Source organism: Gorilla gorilla, chromosome 15 (assembly GCF_029281585.2).
Source record: "Gorilla gorilla gorilla isolate KB3781 chromosome 15, NHGRI_mGorGor1-v2.1_pri, whole genome shotgun sequence".
Lineage (NCBI taxonomy): Eukaryota > Metazoa > Chordata > Mammalia > Primates > Hominidae > Gorilla > Gorilla gorilla.
Window position 1 is genome coordinate 76872182 of NC_073239.2, and position 22805 is coordinate 76894986.

The 22805-nt window shown below is 36.9% G+C and overlaps 1 protein-coding gene across 1 annotated transcript in view; it reads left to right on the plus strand.

Annotated features, from left to right (window-relative positions):
- The first annotated feature begins 300 nt into the window (after nucleotides 1-300).
- Nucleotides 301-22805, plus strand: part of LRRC9 (leucine rich repeat containing 9) — a 142466-nt gene continuing 119961 nt past the window's right edge. Inside the window, exons 1-7 of the mRNA XM_055361940.1 lie at nucleotides 301-466; nucleotides 8408-8488; nucleotides 8765-8983; nucleotides 11421-11561; nucleotides 12121-12184; nucleotides 12472-12542; nucleotides 18890-19072. Of these exons, the coding sequence (XP_055217915.1) occupies nucleotides 8441-8488; nucleotides 8765-8983; nucleotides 11421-11561; nucleotides 12121-12184; nucleotides 12472-12542; nucleotides 18890-19072 (726 nt within the window). The 5' untranslated portion in view covers nucleotides 301-466; nucleotides 8408-8440. The remainder of the gene's footprint in view (nucleotides 467-8407; nucleotides 8489-8764; nucleotides 8984-11420; nucleotides 11562-12120; nucleotides 12185-12471; nucleotides 12543-18889; nucleotides 19073-22805) is intronic.

Sequence of the window (22805 nt, forward strand, 5' to 3'; positions counted from 1 at the left end):
GAGGAGGCAACGAATAAGTCCCCACCACCTTGTCCATAACGCGTTGCTTTCAGTCACGTTCCGCGAACTGGCGAGGGTAAGTGAAAAGATAAGCACAGGTACAGAAAAACCTGCCAGGAAGAAGCTCTCGCCGTTTCCCAGGAGCCCCAGCGGGGGTCTTCCGGTTGGACCCCTGCTTCCGCTGATTGGTTGGAGGTCGCCACCACGTGATGCAAACCCGGGTTGGCCTCCGCTTTCCCCCCACCCTTTTCTCCCCCTCCCCGCCCCTTTTCTCCCCCTCCCCACCCGGAGGTCGCCGGAGGCGGAGATCAGGTTACCTAGGCAACCGCCACAGGCAGTCTGTACACACCAGGCCTGGGGCGGGAAAGGGTTTCCTACCTGCTGCTGCAAGACAGGGATTGGGAAATCGGAGTGGACTCGGACTTGAATCGGATTGCCCCGGAATCCATCCTCTCTCTGTGATAAGGTCAGAATCCGTCACCTGGTGGCCTTCGGGCGTACGTCACCGGGAGTCTTTGATCCCCTCTTTTTCCTTCCAAGCCATACCAAGGGGAAGACGCCAGTGAAGCAAAGTTGAGGTCAAGGGAACTCCGTAACGGTGCAATGGTGATGATAATGATGAAAGACAGTGAGGTGGCTTCACTGAGGCAGTCAGGGTACCAGAACAAAGTTCAAGAGAAGGAAAGGGAGGGTGGCCTACAGTCAACTATGCAGACTTTACTGCACCAATTAAGATTCTGGGCTGGAAAAACCAAGTGCTCCCTAACCAAACCTGACACTGCTCATCTAGAGAGTGTAGGGGGTTTATTTGGACCATCAGTGGTAACTGATGGATTCTGATCCTTTTATACCCAAACGAGGAAATAATTTGACCCATACAGGACTTCTACTGGGCAGAAAAAAAAAAAAAGTTTTCTCAGAGTGACATCCTAACCAACTCTCATGGCAGACAGAAACCATGGTCCTTTTTACTCTATCATTATACTCTGGTCATGGAGAACGATTATGTCTTTAAATTATACCATATGCCTGTGGCATGACAATTAACCCATTAAACAATTTTTTTAACAACTAACATGTGCCAGACAGTGAACCTGTGATAGGTTCACAGTTTCTGCCCTCAATGAACATGTAACCTAGTAGGGAAGAAAGGCCCGTAAACATTGCTTTACAGTGTGACAAGTGCTATACAAAGAGTATGTGCAAGCCTTAACCAGAATCACAAGAAAGAGAATGCTTATAATACTACCAGAGAGAATGAAAGTCTTCAAAGAGAAGATCTTTGATTTAAATCTTTAGGGAAGTATGGAGTATGCCATACAGCCAAGGGAAAAGGACATTTTAGGGAGTGGAAACAGCCCATGCCAAAGTACAGAAACATCCCATTCAGTTCCAGAGAACTATAGTTGTGGCCTGAACTTAGGGTCCTCTGTGGAGGTTGTGGTTGATGAGCATGTGAGGCAGTCAGGAGTCAGAGCATGGAAACCATTAATACCTTCCAAAGGGGTAAAGCATGAGCAGATTTACCTTTCAGGAGGCTGTCACAGTAGTGTAGAGGATGAACTTGAGGGAAGACAGACTACAGGGAGGACATCCAGTTAAGGGGAGGTGATGAGGGCCTGAACCAAGGCAGAGGCAATTGGAATGAGGAGGAGGAAAAAAAATGTGGTAAGACCTTTAAGAGGTATATGCAGAAGGATTTAATGAGTGAATGAAAATAGGGGGATAGAGTCAAAGATTGGTTGAGGATAATAGCTCAACCAATAGAAGAATGGTGGTGTTACTTTTCAAGAGAAGGCATACATTAGGAGAAGGAGGCTGCTTGGAAAATATAATGAGTTCAATTTTGAACACACTGAATTTGAGACGCCTGTGGCACATTCAGATGGAGCTTTTTCATGTGGGCAGCTGGATTTTTTTTTTTTTTTTTTTTTGCGCAGAAAAGAAGATAAGGATTTTTCACCATGAAGAAAACAATTGGTTTGAAAAGCACAAAGTAGGCCAGGCGCGGTGGCTCATGCCTGTAATCCCAGCACTTTGGGAAGCCGAGGCGGGTGGATCACAAGGTCAGGAGTTCGAGATTAGCCTGGCCAATATGGTGAAACCCTGTCTCTACTAAAAATACAAAAATTAGCCAGGTGTGGTGGCACGCGCCTGTAGTGCCAGCTACTTGGGAGGCTGAGGCAGAAGAATCACTTGAACCTGGGAGGCAGAGGTTGGAGTGAGCCCAGATTGTGCCACTGCAGTCCAGCCTGGGCAACAGAGTGAGACTCTGTCTCAAAAATAAATAAATAAATAAATAAATACGAAAGAAAAAAGAAAAGAAGAAAAGCACAAAGTAAGTTTGAAATAACAAGTAGAGAGAAGCCAAGGAGAAAAGTTGAACCAAAGAAGAAAACGTGAAGGAGAGAGTTGTCAGCATTGTCAAATGCCATGTCAAGGTCAAGTTGAGAACCAAAACATGTCCACTGTCTTTGGCCATTAGAAGGTTATTGTTGACCTTGTAGTGGCTTGAGGTGTTCTCAGTCCAGATGGCAGTGAATCCAGGACTGAATGCAGGTAGTGATGTGTTGCTAATGATTATCTAAAAGGTTTACCATAAAGATATCTAAAAACAGCTATTTATAGAAGAATATAGGAGAGACTTTTTAAGATAGGAAAGACTTAATATTTATATACAGAAATAAAAGAGACCGTTGACAAGGAAATTTGGCAATAAATGAAAGAGGAAAATTTGACAGCGGTATTCTGAAAGAGACAGATAAGGATAGGATCAATACATAGGAAAAGGGATTTGTTTTGGACAAAAGGAAGAACACCTACTAAGACAGGAGTCAGAAGGGAAAGAAAAATACGTCTTTGAGAGGAGGGAAATAAGAAACATACATTTGATGGCATCACTGTTCTCTGTGAAAATGGGGTCAAGATCATCTATTGAGAGAGAGACCTTGAAAAGAGTGGTGAAAGTTTAGAATAGTAATGTCATGAATCTCGAGTCTCTAGTCCCACTCTCCTAGGAGAGGAAATGGAGGAAAATATAAAACATTTGTTGCTGAAGATCTAACTGAAGTTAGAGGCAATGCATTTGTAGTGACTTCAGCTCCATCCTGGTGAGGTGAAATTTTCCAGTAGCAATCCAAAGTGGAAAGATTAATCCAAGATATGCAGTTTGAGGTGTAAAAGCTATAGAAGTTCCTGGTGGCTTCTGGTTTTGTGGGGGAACTAGAGATGACCTTTAGCCTCTTAAATGGGCCGGCCCTGAAAGAGCTTCAAAGAGCAGGAGAGTAGTTACAAGCTGGCCAACAGGACATTCACCTCTTGATGAATTCAGTAACTTCATCTGGAACCCTTGAGTCCATTTGTGACTGGAGAAAACATACAAGACTTGTAAGTACCAGGAAGGCCTAGCATCCTTGTGATTCAGAAATAGTTATACAACTTATAGAATTTGGGGTTTTTAAGTTAAATTGTATTTTTCTAATTAGCTGTTGAATTAGAATAAGATTTTCTGCTAAATAAGTGCATTGATGAAGAGAAAATAAGTTGAAGTGAGAGGTAAGATTTGTATCCCAAATAGGCATATTTTTCTTCCAAGGAAAAGTAGTCTCAAGTAAATGGAGAGCTATCCCTTGTTCTTGAGGATGACTCAAAACTGTAATATGGAAGTTCTCCCTAAATTAATCTTTACAATGCAACCTCAATCAAAATCCCAACTGAATTTTTTAAAACTAAATACAAAATAATCATAAATTTTATTTGGAAAAATAAATATGGAAAAATATCCAGGAAACTGCCAAAAAAGAACATGAGGTGGGAATTTAAAATATAAATCACAGTAATTAAAACAGATACAGCCAGGCGAGGTGGCTCACGCCTCCCAGCACTCTGGGAAGCCGAGGTGGGTGGATCACGAGGTCTGGAGATCAAGACCATCCTGGCTAACACGGTGAAACCCCGTCTCTACTAAAAATACAAAAAAATTAGCCGGGCATGGTGGCAGGCGCCTATAGTTCCAGCGACTCCGAAGGCTGAGGCAGGAGTATGGCGTGAACCCGGGAGGTGGAGCTTGCAGTGAGCTGAGATCGCGCCACTGCACTGTACTCCAGCCTGGGCGACAGAGCAAAACTCCGTCTTAAAACAACAATAACAACAAAAAACAGATACTCGTGCAGGAATAGTCAGAGCTAACGAAAAACACAGATTAGAAAGTCCAAAATTAGGCCCCAGTGTATGTGATCATTTAGAATATAACAAAGAGAATGATTTAATTCCTTCTACAATAGTTATCTTGGACAAAGGCAAGATAACTTAGAACACCATTTGGTGAATTTGGAGCTTTGAAGGAAAGCGTTTGTCCTTTGTGTGGTGGTGGGCAGCTAGGCTATCCTTTGGTAATCACACTTTAATCCAGTATATAAGGGTTTCTCTTTCCACGAGTAGAGGTGCTGCAAAACACTTTTTAAGCTTGGTGCACTATTCAAATAAACCTGGAGAGGTAAGACTATGGCCTGCATCTATGTATGAGCCTTTGATGGAGCTTCCAAATTCTTTCAGGTTGCTTTCTTGACTGGCTTCTCTTGCAGCCTATGCTGTAATATCCTGAGGTTGTCCAAAAATGGCGTAAAGATGAAATTGCCAATGGGAAGCAGGGAAGGAATGCACGGCATTTCCTTCAATATAGACCCATCATCTAACCACTGTCACCACTGCCTCTACCACCACCCTACTCCAATCACCATCCTCTCCCACTTACATTATTACAACTGCCCATTAAGTAGTCTCCCTGCTTTTGCTCCAAACCCTACAATCTATTTTAAATACAGTAACCAGAGTGATCTTTTTCAATACTTATGACAGTTCTTGTTACTCTTCAACTCAAATCCTCATATAGCTTTTCATCTTACCATAATAAAATACAAAATCCTCGGCCGGGCGCGGTGGCTCACGCCTGTAATCCCAGCACTTTGGGAGGCCGAGGCGGGCGGATCACGAGGTCAGGAGATCGAGACCATCCTGGCTAACATGGTGAAACCCCGTCTCTACTAAAAATACAAAAAATTAACCGGGCGTAGTGGCGGGCGCCTGTAGTCCCAGCTACTCGGGAGGCTGAGGCAGGAGAATGGCGTGAACCCAGGAGGCGGAGCTTGCAGTGAGCTGAGATTGCGCCACTGCACTCCAGGCTGGGCGACAGAGCAAGACTCCGTCTCAAAAAAAAAAAAAAAAAATACAAAATCCTCACAGAGTTCTACAAGATAGCACATGATTTGGCCCTGAAATACCTCTCTGACCTCACATCCTACCATTATTTATTTCTCTCAGTGTACTCCAGGCACATAATTTTCCTTGCTATTCTGCAAACGTGCCAAGTATACTCTCACTGCCCCCCATCCCAGCTTTTTTTTTTTTTTTTCATTTGCTGTTTCCTTTGCCTGTATGCATTTTCTCCAGATTCCCGCATGGCTCACACTCACACTCCCTTATATCCTTCATTTCTTTGCCCAGATTCCACCTTATCATCTGATAAGGTCCTGATCTTCTCTTTCCTCCCACCCCTGCCATTCTCTGTCTGGGGTTCTGTCTTATGCCTTCAATATGAATATTAACAATGAATCAATGAATGAACAAAGAGTCCAATGTATTAGGATAATTTGCTGGCTGTATTTTTCTTTGTGGTGCTAGCTTGGGTCCCATCCCTCCTTCTTGACTCAGTGTCTTCGTCCATTTTGTGCTGCTATAATAAAATACCTGAAACTGGGCAATTTAAAAACAACAGAAATGTATTTCTCACAGGTCTAGAGGCTAGGAAGTCTAAGATCAAGGCATCAGCATCTGGTGTCTGCTTCCACGATGATGCCTTGAAGTCTGCCTCCTCTGGAGAGAAGGAACAGTATGTACTCACATGGCCAAGTCAGAAGGGCAAAAAAGGGATGAACTTTCTCCATCAAGCCCTTTAAATGCACAGCTAATGGGCAGCTAATGCCATTTGGAAGGGGAGGAGCCCTCATAACCAAATTACCTCTTAAAGGCCCACCTCTTAATACTATCATATTGGCAACACCTGAAGTTTGAAGGGGACACATTCAAACCATAGCATTCAGCATGGTAGGGCAATGTCCTCAATTTACAAAGCATGAGTACAAATACAGACTGTGTGCAATTTTCTGGTGCATTTCTCAAACTCCTTTGATTTGGTCCCTTATATATAATACACAGTTACCCCTTCCCAACCACTGCTTCTCTCAATTTGAAGATTTTTTAGAATTGTTTGGTGAAACTTCTTTCCCTGGTACCTTGAATTTTGGTCTGTAATATGGTTTGGCTGTGCCCCCACCCAAAATTTCATCTTGAATTGTAATAATCCCCACATTTCAAGGGCCAGACTAGGTGGACATAATTGAATCATGGGGGCAGTTTCCCCCATGTGTTCTTGTGATAGTGAATTCTCACAAGATCTGATGATTCTACAAGGGGCTTCCCCCTTCACTCAGCTCTCATTCTGTCTCTTGCTGCCATGTGAAGAAGGTTGGTTTGCTTCCCCTTCTGCTGTAATTATAAGTTTCCTGAGGCCTTCCCAGCCATGTGAAACTGAGTCAATTAAACCTCTTTCCTTTATAAATTACCCAGTCTCGGGCATGTGTTTATTAGCAATGTGAGAACAGACTCTGGTTTGTGTTAATGGGCTTTTTTCTCAATCTGATGTTGTCTGTGTCATATTTAAAGACTTTTCTCAATATTTCTGGCAATCATTGCTCTTTTTGTAGCACTGCTATATTCTTTTCTTCTTTTCATATTTCTGTAGTCATTCTAGTGGGATTTGGGGAGGGAAGATAGGTAAATACATGGACTCAAATCATCATCTTTTTTCTTAACATTTTAATTTATGTATATGCCAGCACATGTACATAATTTTGCATAAATGAATAAAAATGAGCATATAAATGCCTTTAAAATAAAAATTTAAGTAGAATTTCATTGAAGTATAGCATACATCCAGAAATCACACACATCATAGGTATCTAATTTTATTTTCAAATTGAACATAACCAGCACCTAGATCAAAAAATACATTGTTATGAACACTCTATAAGCCCCTCTTTTTGCCTCCTCTTAGTTGCTCTTCCCTGAAAGGTAACCAATATCCTAACTTCTAATACTACAGTTTGTTTTAAAATCTTACATGAATTGAGTCATACTCATTATGAGTATTACTCATTGTGTGTCTCTTCTTTTGTTCAACATTTGTTTACGTGAAACTCACTTATGTTGCAAATAACAGTAGTTGTTTCTTTCTCATTCCACTTTTAGGTAGAAACCCCAAAGAAATTTGTAGCTATGACCTGTATGACAAAATGTTCAGAGAAGCACTATTATCCCCCAACTGGAAACAGTCAAAATGTGTACTCATAGTAGAAATAATAAATAAATGTCTATACATTCATACTAGGCAATTCTAAACATGCTTTTTTAAAAGTATCATTTTTTCTTTTCCATTTTTGCCTAGATCTCTCCCATCCAGCTTTACATTTATATTCTGGCCACAACGGCTTTCACCTGCATCTAAGGAAATTCATATTAACAACTTAGTATATATCTTTCCATATTTTCTCCTGACAATAATTATACATATACATGCATTTACATATATACACATATATACACACATGCCTATGGGGGAGTTGTTATTGTAAAGAAAGGGATTATACTGTATACCATTTTCTAAATCTTGCTTTGTCAGTTCATTATATTAAAGGCAGGATTCTTATATTTTTTAGATAGTATGTATCTGGAATAATATACAGAAAATATTACAAATTATGAAAGTTGGATTAAGTTTTATTGAAGCTACCTGAGTATTAGTTGGTTCATATTCTCTAGAATGAAGGAGAAGTTGGAGTATTTATTTTAACAAACATTTATTACTATGCCAAAAATGTTGCTAAGCCCTAAGGATTCTTCTCTTTGCAGTCTAAGTATACTTAGAGAACTGTGTTCACGTTTAGACACCACAGTGTAATACAAAGGACAACCAGAGCCTGTTCAAAGGAGAGAAACATGAGTATATAGTGAGAGAACTAACAACTTGAACTGGGAGTAAGATAAGAGTGTAGATGAGAGATGACCATTTTCTTCAAGTATTGAAGGCTCATCGTGTGGAAAAAAAGTTATACCGAGGAGGTATACTGACAACAAAAGGGAAGGAATTATGGAGAGAGAGATTTAAAATTAAAATAAAAAATAACCTCCTAACAGAAAACTCCCTCAGAGTTTATACAGATACTTGGTAATATACTATGTGAAGATTTCAAACTACAGTTGGGTGGTTCAACCTCAGTAGCTTTAAGGTCTATTTCAACTTGGAATGACAATGACTTTAATATTTATTTCATTTTTTCATTTTCCTTAACAGTTATAATATTATGATCACTGTTTTTAATGGAAGATGATTGAAAGTGAAAACCTAAACCAAGAAGAAATAATTAAAGAACTGGTGAGTCAGAGTCAAATTTCTTTTAAATAACATTTGCAGTAATATAAAATGGAAAGTTTTTATGCTCCTTTCTAGAGCTGGAAGGGTTACTTAGTCATTTCCTCTACCTAGTGACTTTTGGAAGCAGAGAATAATCATATAGGTGGTATAACTTTCTCTCTTGTGAGATTACAAAAATGGCATCAGTGCAATTGACAATTTATAATTTCTAATGGTAAAAGTCATCTTTTAATTATTTAAAATAGGTAATGACCAAATTTCTTTCCTTTAAAACAGTGTTTGTGCAATGGCTTATCTTATGAGATGGTTGGACAAGAAGGATCAGATACATCAAAGTTGGAGATGTTTTTCTTAGGGTATCCTCGTATAGTTGGATTATCATTATTTCCTAATTTAACGAGTCTTACCATTGTTGCTCAAGATATAAAAGAAATTTCAGGGTTAGAGCCTTGTTTACAACTTAAAGAACTTTGGATTGCTGAGTGCTGCATAGAGGTAAGTGTAAACATAAAACCTTACATGGAGTATTTTATTCTGAATTATTTGGCTTTAGAAAAATAATTCATTGAAATATATGCATAAGGCATGGGTTAAGACAGATAAATGAACAAAGGCTAGAAATTGATTTGTACAAAGGAAAAAATAAAAATAAGGAATTAAAACATAAACATATTCTACTTTTTAGTAATCAAAGCAAATCAAATCAAAACAGCATGTTACTGTTACAAAACAGACACATAGACCAATGGAACAGAATAAAGAACCCAGAAATAAGGCCATACACCTACAACTATCTGATCTTCGACAAAGATGACAAAAACAAGCAATGGGGAAAGGACCATCTATTCAATATATGGTGCTGGGATAACTGGATAGCCATATACAGAAGATTGAAACTGTACCTCTTCCTTATACCGTATACAAAATTAAACTCAAGATGAATTAAGGACTTAAATGTAAAACCCAATATAAAAACCCTGGAACACCACCTAGGCAATATCATTCTGGACATAAGAACAGGCAAAGATTTCATGACGAAGACACCAAAAGCAATTGCAACAAAAGCAAAAATGGACAAATGGGATCTAATTAAACTAAAGAGCTTCTGCAGAGCAAAAGAAACTATCAACAGGGTAAACAGACAATCTACAGAATGGGAAAAAATTTTTGCAAACTATGCTCTGACAAAGGTCTAATACCCAGCATCTATAAGGAACCTAAACAAATCTACAAGAAAAAAACAAACAACCCCATTAAAAAGTGGGCAAAGGACATGAACAGACACTTTGCAAAAGAAGACGTACATGTGGCTAACAAGCATAAGAAAAAAAGTTTAAAATAACTGATCATTAGAGAAATGCAAATCAAAATCACAGTGAGACACTATCTGACACTAAGTCAGAATGGCTATTATTAAAAAGTCAAAAAAAAAATAACAGATGCTGGCAAAGTTGTGGAGAAAAAGGAATGTTTATACACTGTTGGTGGAAGTGTGAATTAGTTCAACATTGTGGAGAACAGTGTGATGATTCCTCAAAGACCTAAAAACAGAAATACCATTCAACCCAGCAATTCCATTACTGGGTATATACCCAAAGTAATATAAACCATTCTATGATAAACACACATGCACGTGTATGTTCATTACAGCAGTATTCACTAGCAAAGACATGGAATCAACCTAAATGCCCATCAGTAGTAGACTGGATAAAGAAACTGTGGTACATATACACCGTGGAATACCATGCAGCCATAAAAAAGAACAAGATAATGTCGTTTGCAGGAACATGGATGGAGCTGGAGGCCATTGTCTTTAGCAAACTAACCCAGGAACAGAAAACCAAATACCACCTGTTCTCATTTAGAAGTGGGAGCTAAATGATGATAACACATGGACACATAGAGGGGAACGACAGACTCTGGGGCCTACTGAAGGTGGAGGGTGGGAGAATGATCAGGAAAAATAACTAATGGGTACTATGCTTAATACGTGGGTGATAAAGTAATCTGTACAACAAACCCCCATGACAGAAATTTACCTAAATAACAAACTTCCACATGCACCCCTGAACTTAAAATAAAAGTTCAATAAATAAATAAATAAATAAATTGATTTGTGCAAAGGAAAAACAGAAATAAGGGATTAAAACATAAACATATTCTACTTTTTAGTAATCAAATCATAACCAGTACTACGTAGTAATAAAATTGGTCCACTTAGACACTATTGGCTGTGTTGAAATTATAACATCTATTTTGAAAAGAAATATTGCAAAACATCAAGAGGCATCACAGAAATGCACAGGGCATACGTTTTGTCTTAGAAGTCCCTACACTAAGATTTTATCCTAGAAAAGTTAACTCAATAGCAGAAAACAACCATATGCACAAAGCTACTTGTTGCAGCATTATTTATAACTAAAAATTTGAAACATAAATATGCCATACATCAGGTAATTTTTCAGAAAATTATTATAAACTTGAAATATTTCATAATTATTAAATATAATTTGAAGGATTATGAAAACATTTTAGTCTTAACTTAAAGAGTCCCACAAAATTGTGTGTGCATTAGGATTATAATGTGCTTACATGGTTATAATCATAACCATATGATCATAATCATTTCTATATGATTATAATCATAACCATATAGAAATATGATGTGATATATATGATTACAATTATAACCATATATAAATAGATATAGGGTTGATCACAATTTAAAGAGAACATGCAAAATTGAAAATAGTTGTATTTAAGTGGAAAACATGGAATATATTTTTTTCTTTTAAAACAGTTCATTTTGCTGGATATTGATTTTGCAATAAAATATGATATTTAAAAGAAAATATACTTAGAAACCTACTTCATTGGAAGGATTAATAGCAAAATGTAAACTAACACTATTCAGTCTCCTTTTCTTTTACAGAAAATTGAAGGTCTTCAAGAATGTAGAAATTTGGAAAAACTATATTTATATTTTAATAAAATTTCCAAAATAGAAAATTTAGAGAAATTAATCAAATTGAAGGTTCTTTGGCTGAACCACAATACAATTAAAAATATTGAGGTAAGATAATAATTTCAATTATCTATATGTAAAGCCAGTTACTACTGTAGAGTTTAAACCACAATGTTCAAGATCATATTGTGGTTAAAGGCCAAACTATTCATGACTGGTACAATTATTGTTGTCAAAAAGAACTAACATGTATATGCATTTTATAAGGTACAGAGGGCATTGTGCACATTACTTTCTTTACTCTTTACAAGCCTAAGAGGTAGGGCATTGTTATTCTTTCTTTGAAAGTTTAAAAATAAAAAGAGGTTTAGATAAGTTACATAACTTGCCTAAGATTATAAATATACTCTGTGTGATGTATTCTTTTTCCTCCTACTCCTCCTTTTTTCCTCTCTACTCCGCTTCCTGTTCCCTCCTCCAATAATTCTGAGTTCCAGTATAGAGAACAAAGGTGGCTTCTTGGAGGCACTCATTTCCTTCTGTGCTTGTGGAGTACAAAGTACCCTGTGCTCAGAGCACCTGCAGAACTAACCAGATTAATCAGAGATGATTTGTAAATGTTAATTTTAATTATCTGTTCTAAATTATATGTTGTCTAAATTTTTAGGGTTTGCAAACTTTGAAGAATTTAAAAGATCTCAACCTTGCTGGAAATCTAATAAATAGCATTGGTATGTACTATTTCATTTGGAATCTGAGATAATGCTATAATCATTTTTTATCAATATAAAAAGTACATGCTTAGATTTTTTTTTCTTTTAGGCTTTTTTCTGTGACATATTTGCAAAGCATATTGAAACCTGTGAAAATATTACTCATTAATCAGTGGTTACTAATTATACAATGGTACCATTAGTCTATTTATATGCAAGAAACGATGGCTACATACAACTCAGAAGTATGACAGAATATGAACAGAAGGTAAAATAATTGAATTCTTTTCATCTATTCTTTAAAGGTCGATGTCTTGACTCCAATGAACAACTGGAAAGATTAAACCTTTCTGGTAACCAAATATGTTCTTTCAAGGTATGTTTAAGTGGAATAATTAATTTTTATTTATCATCCTGAATCATGAACCATTGTGTTGCAGAAACTGTACTAAAAAGTCCCCCATTAAGGAATAAGTTCATTATTTTGGGCTGATGCTCCAGGAAATTTGAAAGTCATCTGACTACATTGGCCTTAATGATCTCACACTATTAAAACCAAACAAATGACTATTTACCTGGCTCTTAGGATACCATTTTCTCTTAGTTTTCTTCCAGTCTTTCTGGCTACATCTCTTCAGTTTCTGTTATTTCATCCTCTCCTAGCATCTAAGATATGGACTGCCCTTGGTCAGTACTGACATCTTTTCTCATTTCTGTCTGCATTCATTCTCTAAATAATCTCCTCATGCCTTAAGACTTTAAATACCCTTTATCTACCCTTTAAACTAATACCTTTACTTTCCTTAACAACTCTCCAGAACTGTACACATATCTTAATGCAAACTAATTTTTCCTCTGCCAGACCTTCTCCTGCAGTCTTCCTCACCTCTCTAAATGGAGTCTCCATTCTTCCAGTAACTTAAGCCAAAATCCTTACAGTCATTTGTGACTCTTCTTATTCCTTCATACCCTCATCCAATCCATCAGCAAGTACAACTGGGTGCACCTTCAGAATATGTCCAGAGTCTGATCACTTCTTACCACCTGCATCACTACCAAGCTGATTCAAGACACTATCATCTCTAACCTGCATTAATGAAAAAAATCTTCCTAACAATTTTTCCTGTGTTTGTCCTTTCTCTACTATAGATCTGTTCTCCACACAGAAGCCTGATGGAACCTTTAAAAATCTGTCAGATAAAAATCACCCTTCTGCTTAAAACCCTCCCTCGCCTTCTCATCTCTTTCAGAGTAGAAGACATTTCATATAATGGGGCCATAAGACTACCTAATCTAGCCACCCCACCACCCCTACCTATCTCTTTGACTACAGTTTCTACCACTCTCTCCTTTGTCCAGTTTCAGCCACACTGGTCTGAATATACCTAGCACACAGTAATCTTACGGCCTTTGCACTTGCTGGAATTTTCTTTCCTCATATACCTGCATGGCTCATTTCATCGTTTATTTCAAGTCTTTTTCAAAATATTGTGTTCTAAGTGACACCTTTCCCTCCCAATTTAGGTGTAATAGGAAAACCGTCACAACCTCCCCAACCTGCAGCACTCCCTATCACAGTGCCACTGTTTCATTTTTCCTTTTGGCACATCCCTTACTAGAATACCAGCTCTCTGAGTACAGGAACTTTGCCTGTTCTCTTCATTGCTGTATCCACAATCCTTAACACAGTGTTGGACATGTAGTAAATCTCAATAAACATTTGTCAAGAACATGAATGAAAGAGGAACAACCAAATAAAGGGACTTAATGTTTATCACATACAATGTTGGTTAAAAGGTGGCATTTATAATTTTGACAGTGTAAGATTGAAGGTGCATATTCAAACACATCCTCTAGAAAATACTGAAGAAAGATAGGTAAATTTACTATAGAAATAATTTTGAGTTCATAAGTATTAAAGTAGGCATTCTTTTACTCAGGCAAAAATATAAAAATACCAAAAAGCTATAGAATGAGGCAGATTAAGTCCCTTAAAAAGAAATGTAAACAAAATTGTATTAGTCAAATTCAAGAGGAAATATTTGATAAGAACTGTGAAGTGTCAACAGAATTTGAACAAGCATTGGTGGGAGGATCTTCTGGGTAGCAGGGCGTGGGCATTCTAAGAAGGGGAAAACAATATGTACAAAGGCAGGGAAGTGAGAAATCAAGGGGTATATTTGAATAACACCAGCATTGTCATTTGACTGGAGTATAGAGTATATATAGCAATATTGGAAGTTAACACTAGAAAGGTCAATTGGGTCTCTAATATAGACTGTATTTTATAGACAACAGAGAGCTGTAAAATTTTTGAGCAAGAAAGTGATATGATCAGAAATGTTCTTTAGGGATAGTGGTCTGGAGTTAGTGTTTATTGATTTGGAACAGCTAGAAGAAGAAAACCCAGTCAGGAGATTCCAGGAATAATCTAAATGAGAAATTATGAGACTATGAATTGGAGTGTTAACAGAAAAAAAAAGAAAAAAAGAAGAGGAGGAGGAGGAAAGACGAGGAAGAAATAGATGCAAGAGACATTATGGTTGTTGAATTTGCAGAATTTCACAGCTAGTAGAATGTGAAGAGCTAGAGAGTCCAAAATGAATCTGTGATTACAGTTCTTAGCAAGCTCAAAAAATACACAAATCAGAAAAAAAAATAGCTAGTTTGGTGGGGGTGAGGGGAAGAGAATGTATCTGGTTCTGGATATGTTGAGTTTAGAATACCAGTGGGGCCATCCAGGTGAAGATCTGTACACACAACACTGAGAAATGGGTAAAGAGCAGTCATACCTTACAATCTTGGCATAACAAGCAAGAGTGTGAAGCAATGCTTAGGGCCATGGCAAATTGTCTCTACCAACATTGAGACCATCAGATAAGGGATCAGATTAAACATGTGGAAAAGAAGCCATGATAGAAACCAGAGACACTGAGAGGATGGTAACAGTTGTGACAGGGACAGGCAGTAAGATAGATAACAAGATTGTGTGTGTGCACGCATGCACGTGCACACATGTGTATCTTTCCCCTTCTAGTTCTGCCAGCTTAAGATACTACACTAAATCTTTAAATCATACTTACTATATGGAAATTCTAATTATCAGGCTGGTAAACACATCATAAAATTAAAACAAACCAACAAAAAACCTTTGAAATAATTCTTACTTTTAAAAGAGCTCTTTTAAATCAATTAGAAACAAATAATCTAAGATACCCAGTAGAATAAAGGATAAGTGAGCAGATAATTCATAGAATTGAACTCCACATGACTAGTAGATTCATAAGATAATTTTCAATCCTACTAAGAATGAATAAAATGAAAAATAAAACATGATATAAGGCCGGGCATGGTGGCTCACGCCTGTAATCCTGTTACTTTGGGAGGCCGAGGCGGGCGAATCACTTGAGATCAGGAGTTTGAGACCAGCCTGGCCAACATGGTGAAACCTTCTTTCTACTGAAAAAAAAAAAAAAAAAAAAAAAATAGCCAGGCGTGGTGGTGGGCGCCTGTAATCCCAGCCTACTCAGGAGGCTGAAGCAGGAGAATCGCTTGAACCTGAGAGGCGGAGGTTGCAGTGAGCCGAGATTGCACCACTGCACTACAGCCTGGGTAACAGAGTGAGACTAGGTCTCAAAAAAAAAAAAAGATATAATTGTAATTGATAATAAATTGATAATATTTTATATAGTCAACATTTTATAAACATGTTACTCTGTGCTAGAAAGATTAGGATAAGATGGGCATTTATATGACATTGGTAATCATTAAAATGATAGAACTTTTCTAGAAAGCATTTAGATAATGTGTACCAAGTCCTTTAAAAAGGCTTCTATCCTTTGACCTATCAATTCCTCTTTTAGGAATCTATTCCAAGAAAATAATGTGAAATGTGCATAAAGCTTTATACTTAAAATAGGCTAAAATTCCAAAAGTGATCAGAGAGAGCTATGAACATTAAATTCAGAGTGCTGTGGGAACGTATAAAAGGGAGACCTAGCCTTGTTTGGGATGTCAGGACAAGACATCCTTGAGGAGCTAATGTTGCAGCTAATGATATCAGACGTGAGTAGGAGTTGCCCAGGCAAAGACCCTTCCAGGCAAAAGTTAGAGCATGTGTGGAGGCTCAAGGTGGTTGAAAGGGGTATGGCAGATTCTAGGAACTAGAAATACTGTGTGACTGGATCACAGCAAGGGAAGCAATTATGACATAAGGCTGAAGAAGATTAGTTCAGGATTCTGGGAAAATAAGGCACTGCCCTGCCAAGAAACTATATGGAAGTTTATCTTACTCTGGCTAGCCATGGCACCCTTATGGTGGTTATAAGCCATGGCTGCATAGACAGAAAGACCTCTCAGGTCTTGCTCTGCCTCATACTAGAGGCAGCATAATACGGTGGAACATGAAGTTTTGGTGAAATAACAATGTAAAGTACCTAAATAGTGACCAGCACATAGTAAGGACTCAACAGATCCATTGTTTTTATTATTTTATTACCATTACTTTAATTACATTGAACTGCTGTATTTCAGTATCTTCATTTTAGAAATGATGATAGCAGGATTATTATAAAAATTCATTGTGTGGCATAATATTTAAAAAGGGTTTTTATGGCATTATGACTATCATAAAAACATTGAACGTGATTCACAGGAAGTTTTACTATCTTCATATTAAAAATGTTCCTGGAACACTATTATCTTAGATTTTTATCTCTAACCTTTCCTCCTACCCTAAGAAGATAACTATCTTATCATGGTGGTGATTGAATCAATTCTGTGCCCACCTTCCAACCATACCAGGCACCACAGCACTAATTTTCAGTGAGATTTTGTGCCTTCGTAAACTCCAGTGTCACCTGAATTTGGAATGTAGTTGGGGGATTTCTGTGTAGGACTTCAGAGTTTATACCCACCATCTGCTAGCTCAGACTAATAGTCAAATGAAACATAGCAACCCAGTAATCAAGTGGTTTACCTTCTAGCCCCTGCAGAATTTAACCAAATAATTCTCTTCACAGCTCTGTCCATAAATCTTCCTTTTAGAGCAACTCTGCTTAGTCCTCCTCCCCGCATAGGCTCAGCCCAAGCCTCACGTCAGACCAGTGAGCCACATTCTCACTTGTCCAGAGAGAGTTTGGAAATACATTAACTGTCTCAACCTGTATTACTCTTGCTTCCAGCAACCTGACTTCACTATTCTCTTTTCCGTTCCATTTTTACTGTAGCTTTAGACCTAATGCTTCCTAGTTCTTCCTTTGGATTTCCCTTAACTCTGATTCTGATTTTTCTAGCTAGCATTGCATCCTTTCAAGTTTGACCCCACCACAGTACCCTCCTACCTCAGGCACCATCCTGGTAATGAGAAAGGTATGAGGATATCCTCGAAGTTGGTTGAAAGTAATAATTAATTTACTTTACATATTTATTTAGTGCCTGCTGTGTTCTAAGTGCTGAGTGTTGAGAATACAATGTTAAACAAGACACAAACCTTGTTCTTCACAAGTTTATCACAGGGTTAGCAAATGTTTTCTGTAAAAAAAAAAAAAGCCAAATAGAAAATATTTCAGGCTTTGTGGGCCACATGTAGCCTCTACTGCATATTCTTCTTTGTTTTCTTTGAATACTTAAAAAATGTAAATAACATTCTTTGTTTGTAGACTGGGGACCAAAGCCCATATAGACCCTTGGCTTATAGACACAAGCATTTGGCAATAGGGTATAATAAAATCCATACCAAAACTAAGCTCAGTGGCTAAAAGAGCTCATAGGAGGAACATCTATCCCAACGCTGGGGGATGAAACAAGGCTCCCAGGGAATATGACACTGGGTTGGGCTCTGACAGATTAAAAGGTGAAATTGGGGTGAAGTTCAGGCCACTCAAAAGGAGCAGCATGAGTAAAGGTCTGAGGACAAGATAGGGCTTGGCACATTCCAAAACTTCAATTGGTTCAATATGGCTAAATCATAAAATATTAGGGTTTAAACAGGAAGAGGCAAGACTGAAGAGTTAATCAAGAGCCAGATGACAAATAAAGGAAAGTATAAACAATGACTTAAACATCAGGAAAAAATATGTTAAGGAGAAACATTGGACTGAGAGTGCATATCAATCCCTCCTCATCCATAGGTTGTGAGAAAACTGAGGCCCTCGAAAGAAAGTTAGGCTTTAATTGACCATAATAGGTAAAACAGGTGTTTATAGAAAAAACAAAACAAACAAAAAAAACAAAAATCAGGAATTCCATGGTGACTGTAATGAACAGGGGATCCCATAGCCTTTAATGAGTAGAGCAGATCTGGAGGCAGCGAGGATGAAGAGGAGTGTTTCTAGGTGATAAGTACAGGAAATAGGGGTAAAGAAAGCAGAGACCTACAGGTATCCTGGGGCAATTAGCAAGAGGGGCTGTGTAGGGGAAGCAACGTATTAATGAATAAATGTGCTCACATCACTGGCTTCAAGGTTCCAGCTGGAATACATGATTTAGTAAATATTTAAAAGGCATAGTGGTGTAGCATGTTGTTTAATTATTGTTGATATTTTCTTCAGGAATTTAGCTTGTTTTTCAATAGAGAGAAACATTTTAGGCATCTAAATCACTTTAATGTATTTACACGCATAATTAGAATGCATTAGACTATGGCTGATCTTAGGTGTTCAAATACTGCCTTTAGAAATGACAGTCACAATTAACTGAACATTATCTTTGCTGGCATTTTAGGAACTCACGAACTTAACCAGGCTGCCTTGCTTAAAGGATTTATGTCTGAATGACCCTCAATATAAAACCAATCCAGTTTGTCTTCTGTGTAATTATTCCACACATGTATTATATCATTTGCCTTGCCTTCAAAGATTTGACACATTGGATGTGTCAGCAAAGCAAATCAAGGAACTGGCAGATGTAAGTACATCCCTAATCAGGCATCTGTGATTTCAGTTTTATTAGTTAACGGCTTCTTTCTGGCCACGTCCACATGCGGTAGGTAGGATTATCAGTTCAGTTCTTGTTGCCAAGTCTGCTTTTGCCCTAGTGAACTGGATATTACACATAAAAGTATATAAATAATAATATTAATACTAGAATCTTAATTTTAATGACAGTACTGGAAGGTGAAATAATAGAATAATAATGTTTCTAATCTATACAAAACAAGAAGGAAATTGAAAAAAAATCAGTGTTAAAAATAGACTAGTGCCATATATATATATATATATATACATATATATATATATACATATATATATATACATATATATATATACATATATATATAAATTAAAGCTTAATAACAGAAATGTAACAACCACTTCTCCTTTGGAATATTACATATCAAAATTAGAAAATATCTATGGTTTATGGTAGTCTACCAAGGATTAGGTAGATTTTAATCTAATTAAAGATGGTTTGTGATTCTCTGAAAGTTTAAGTAGCTGAGGACATCAGGGGAAGAGAAGTAACAGATGAAGACAGGAGTGGTAGAGGCCAGATTATGTGAGACTGTAGACTGTTGTAAGGACTTTGGTCTTTACTTTGAGGAAGATGGGGTCCACTGGAAAATTCTGATCAGAGGAGGGACTAAGATGACTTATGTTTTAAAAGGATCCTTTTGAATAATGGATTAAGAATGGAGGGTTAGAGGGGGAAAGTTGAAAGCAGAGAGACCAGTTAGGAGATTATTCCAGTAACTTAGACGAGCAATGTGGATGGTTCGATGCATGGTGTTCATAGAGAAAATGGTAAGAAGTCAGATTCTGGTAGCAGTTACAAGATGGAACCTATATGGGTTTACTGATGGATTGAATATTAAGTACAGAGGAAAGAAGTAGAGAATAATTCCAAGATATTGGCAGGAGCAATTCAAAGAGTAAGTTGCTATTTGACGACATGAGGAAGAGTATGGGAGGTGTAGGTTTAGGAGGAAGAATCGTGATTTTAGAATCATGATAACTTTAGGCATGTAAAGTTTGAACAATTTTTTGAATATCCTAGGGGACATGCTCAGTAAGTAGTTGGATATATGAGTCTACTATGTAGGAGAGTTTCCTAGATTGGGGGTATAAATTAAAATATGAGAATTGAAAGCAGAAAGTTGGTACTTAAAGCTGTGGACTGGATGAGTCACCAAGGGAATGGTATAGAAGAGAAAGTGTGTCACTTGGGTGTTAAATGTTGGGTAGAAGAGAAGGAGCCTGCAGAGGAGACTGAAAAGGAGAACTAAGAGAGGCAGGTTCATTCTGACTGAGATTCTCATACATTTGGTTCAGTCTTGTAAATGTCAGGAGTAGCATAAAGAACAAAAAAAGGAATTGTTAGACAGTTTCTGACATCTTAAATTAAGTCATTATATTTCATTTTCTTATCGTAAAATATTTATCTTCCCTTTACCTTTTAAGGCACAAATAGGATATATACTATAGTCCAACTTTTGATTCAGACCAAAATGATTTTCAAATTCAAAGTATTTTTAATTTATGGATTGATATAGATTTATAAAATGCTTTCTTCCCTACTATGCATGAGAAAAATTGTGGCAGTTCTTTGTGATAAACTCTTGAACAGAGTGCTATTGATTCTTCGGATTTTCACCTATGACTGTGAACTAGTTTGTGTAAACTACAAGTGGCAGGTAAAGTCAGAACCTACCAGGAGGACCGCCAAAGAGTTAGTGCAAGACAGAGGGAAGAACATATGGATTCAAATCAGAAGACTTGGATTCAAGCCCCCAACTCAATGTGCCACTACTGAAGAGCTCAGTTTTCTGAACTGAAACGAAGATGATGAAAATAGTATCTGCTTTTCAGTACAGGGTTGTTTTGGGGAGCCAATGAGTTAGTGTACATAAAAGCCCATTTTAATTGTTAAGTAGTATAAAAATAAGTGCTATGAAACTATAGTTGAATATAATTCTGTTTATGACTTTGAATTCTTTTTCGGCCACCTAAGATGCAAAGGGATCAAATTTTGTCTTAGTACAAACATGCAACTGAATTTAGCATTATAATTAGTCTAATTTCTTTTTCTTAAAAGTTTGTTTTAACAGGTGTGGAATTCTACCAAAGTCTTTGAACGTGACTTTGACATTAGTTTTTTAAAGTCCAAATACAAAAACCAAGTTGCATGTGGTCAGCCTACAAAGTTGATTTGCTATATAGTTACAGTTTATAAAATAGTCTTTCCTCTTTCCCCAAAATCTTACTAAATACTCTCAAACAAGGACAAAAAAAAACCCTTATTGATAACTCTTATTTATTTTTATGACATACTAAGTGATTTTGAAAAAGTTTAGAAATAGTAAAATATCATAATTTTTGTTTCTATATGAAGATATAGGTACATTCTTAATAAATTATAAAAAGTTGAAACTATGGTAAGATATAGTAGACACTAAAATCAGTTGTTTTTTGTGGAAGATGGGGCAACTGAGAAGATGGGAAACATAAGTGGGAAGTACACTTTTCATTGTATAAATCAAATTTTTTGGTTTTTGAAATGCGAATATATTGCTTATTCAAAAAAATTAAAATAAAACTAGTATGTTTTAATCTTTTTTTAATCCCACCTAGGGGGATTCCAAGTTAAATTTAAATTTTAGATAACCTATTAATAGATATTTAATAATAAAATATCTATTAAATTTTAGATAATAAAGATGTTTTGGGATAATTAAATAAGTATAAGTAAGTTTAGTAAGTATTATGTATATTAAAACATTATTTGTTGTTTATCTGAAATTCAAATTTAATTTGGCATCCTGTATTTTATCTGACCAAATTAACTCCATCCCATGTTCTCTTGTTGTGTTATTTTTTCCCTTTTATTTACAGTTGATGCACAATAATTCTATGTATTCTATGGGATACCCAATGGTGTTCCAATACACATTTACAATGTATAATGATCAAATAAGGGTAATTACCATATTCATCTCCTCAAACATTTATTCTTTCTGTCGTGAACATCCAAAATCCCTTCTTCCAGATTTTTGAAAATATACACATTATAGTTAACCATATTCACCCTGCAGTGCTACAGAACACCAGAATTTATTCTTTCTATCTAGCTGTAATTTTGTACCCTTAACCAACCTTTCTCCCCATTCTTTCCTCCCCACTACCTTGCCTACAGCCTCCAATAGCTACAATTCTACTCTCTACTTCCATGAGCTCAAAAAATGTTTTTAGTTCTCATACGTGAGTGATAACATGCAGTCTTTATTTTTCTGTGCCTGACTTATTTCGGTTAACATAATGTCTTCCAGGCTCAACCATGTTGCCACAAATGACAGGATTTAATTCTTTTTTATGGTTAAATAGTATTCCATCATGTGTATACACATATGTGTGTGTGTAATGTGATATATATATATTACATTTTCTTTATCCATTCACCTGTTGATGGCATTTAGGTTAATTCTAAATCTTAGCTATTGTGAATAGTGCTGCAGTAAACGTGGGGGTGCAGGTATCCCTTTGATACACTGATTTCCTTTGTTTTGGATAAATACCCAGGAGTGAGATTGCTGAATCCTATGGAAGTTCTACTTTTAATTTTTTGAGAAAACGCCATCCTGTTTTTCATAGTGGCTGTACTAATTTACATTTCTACTACCAGCATATGAGAGTTCCGTTTTCTG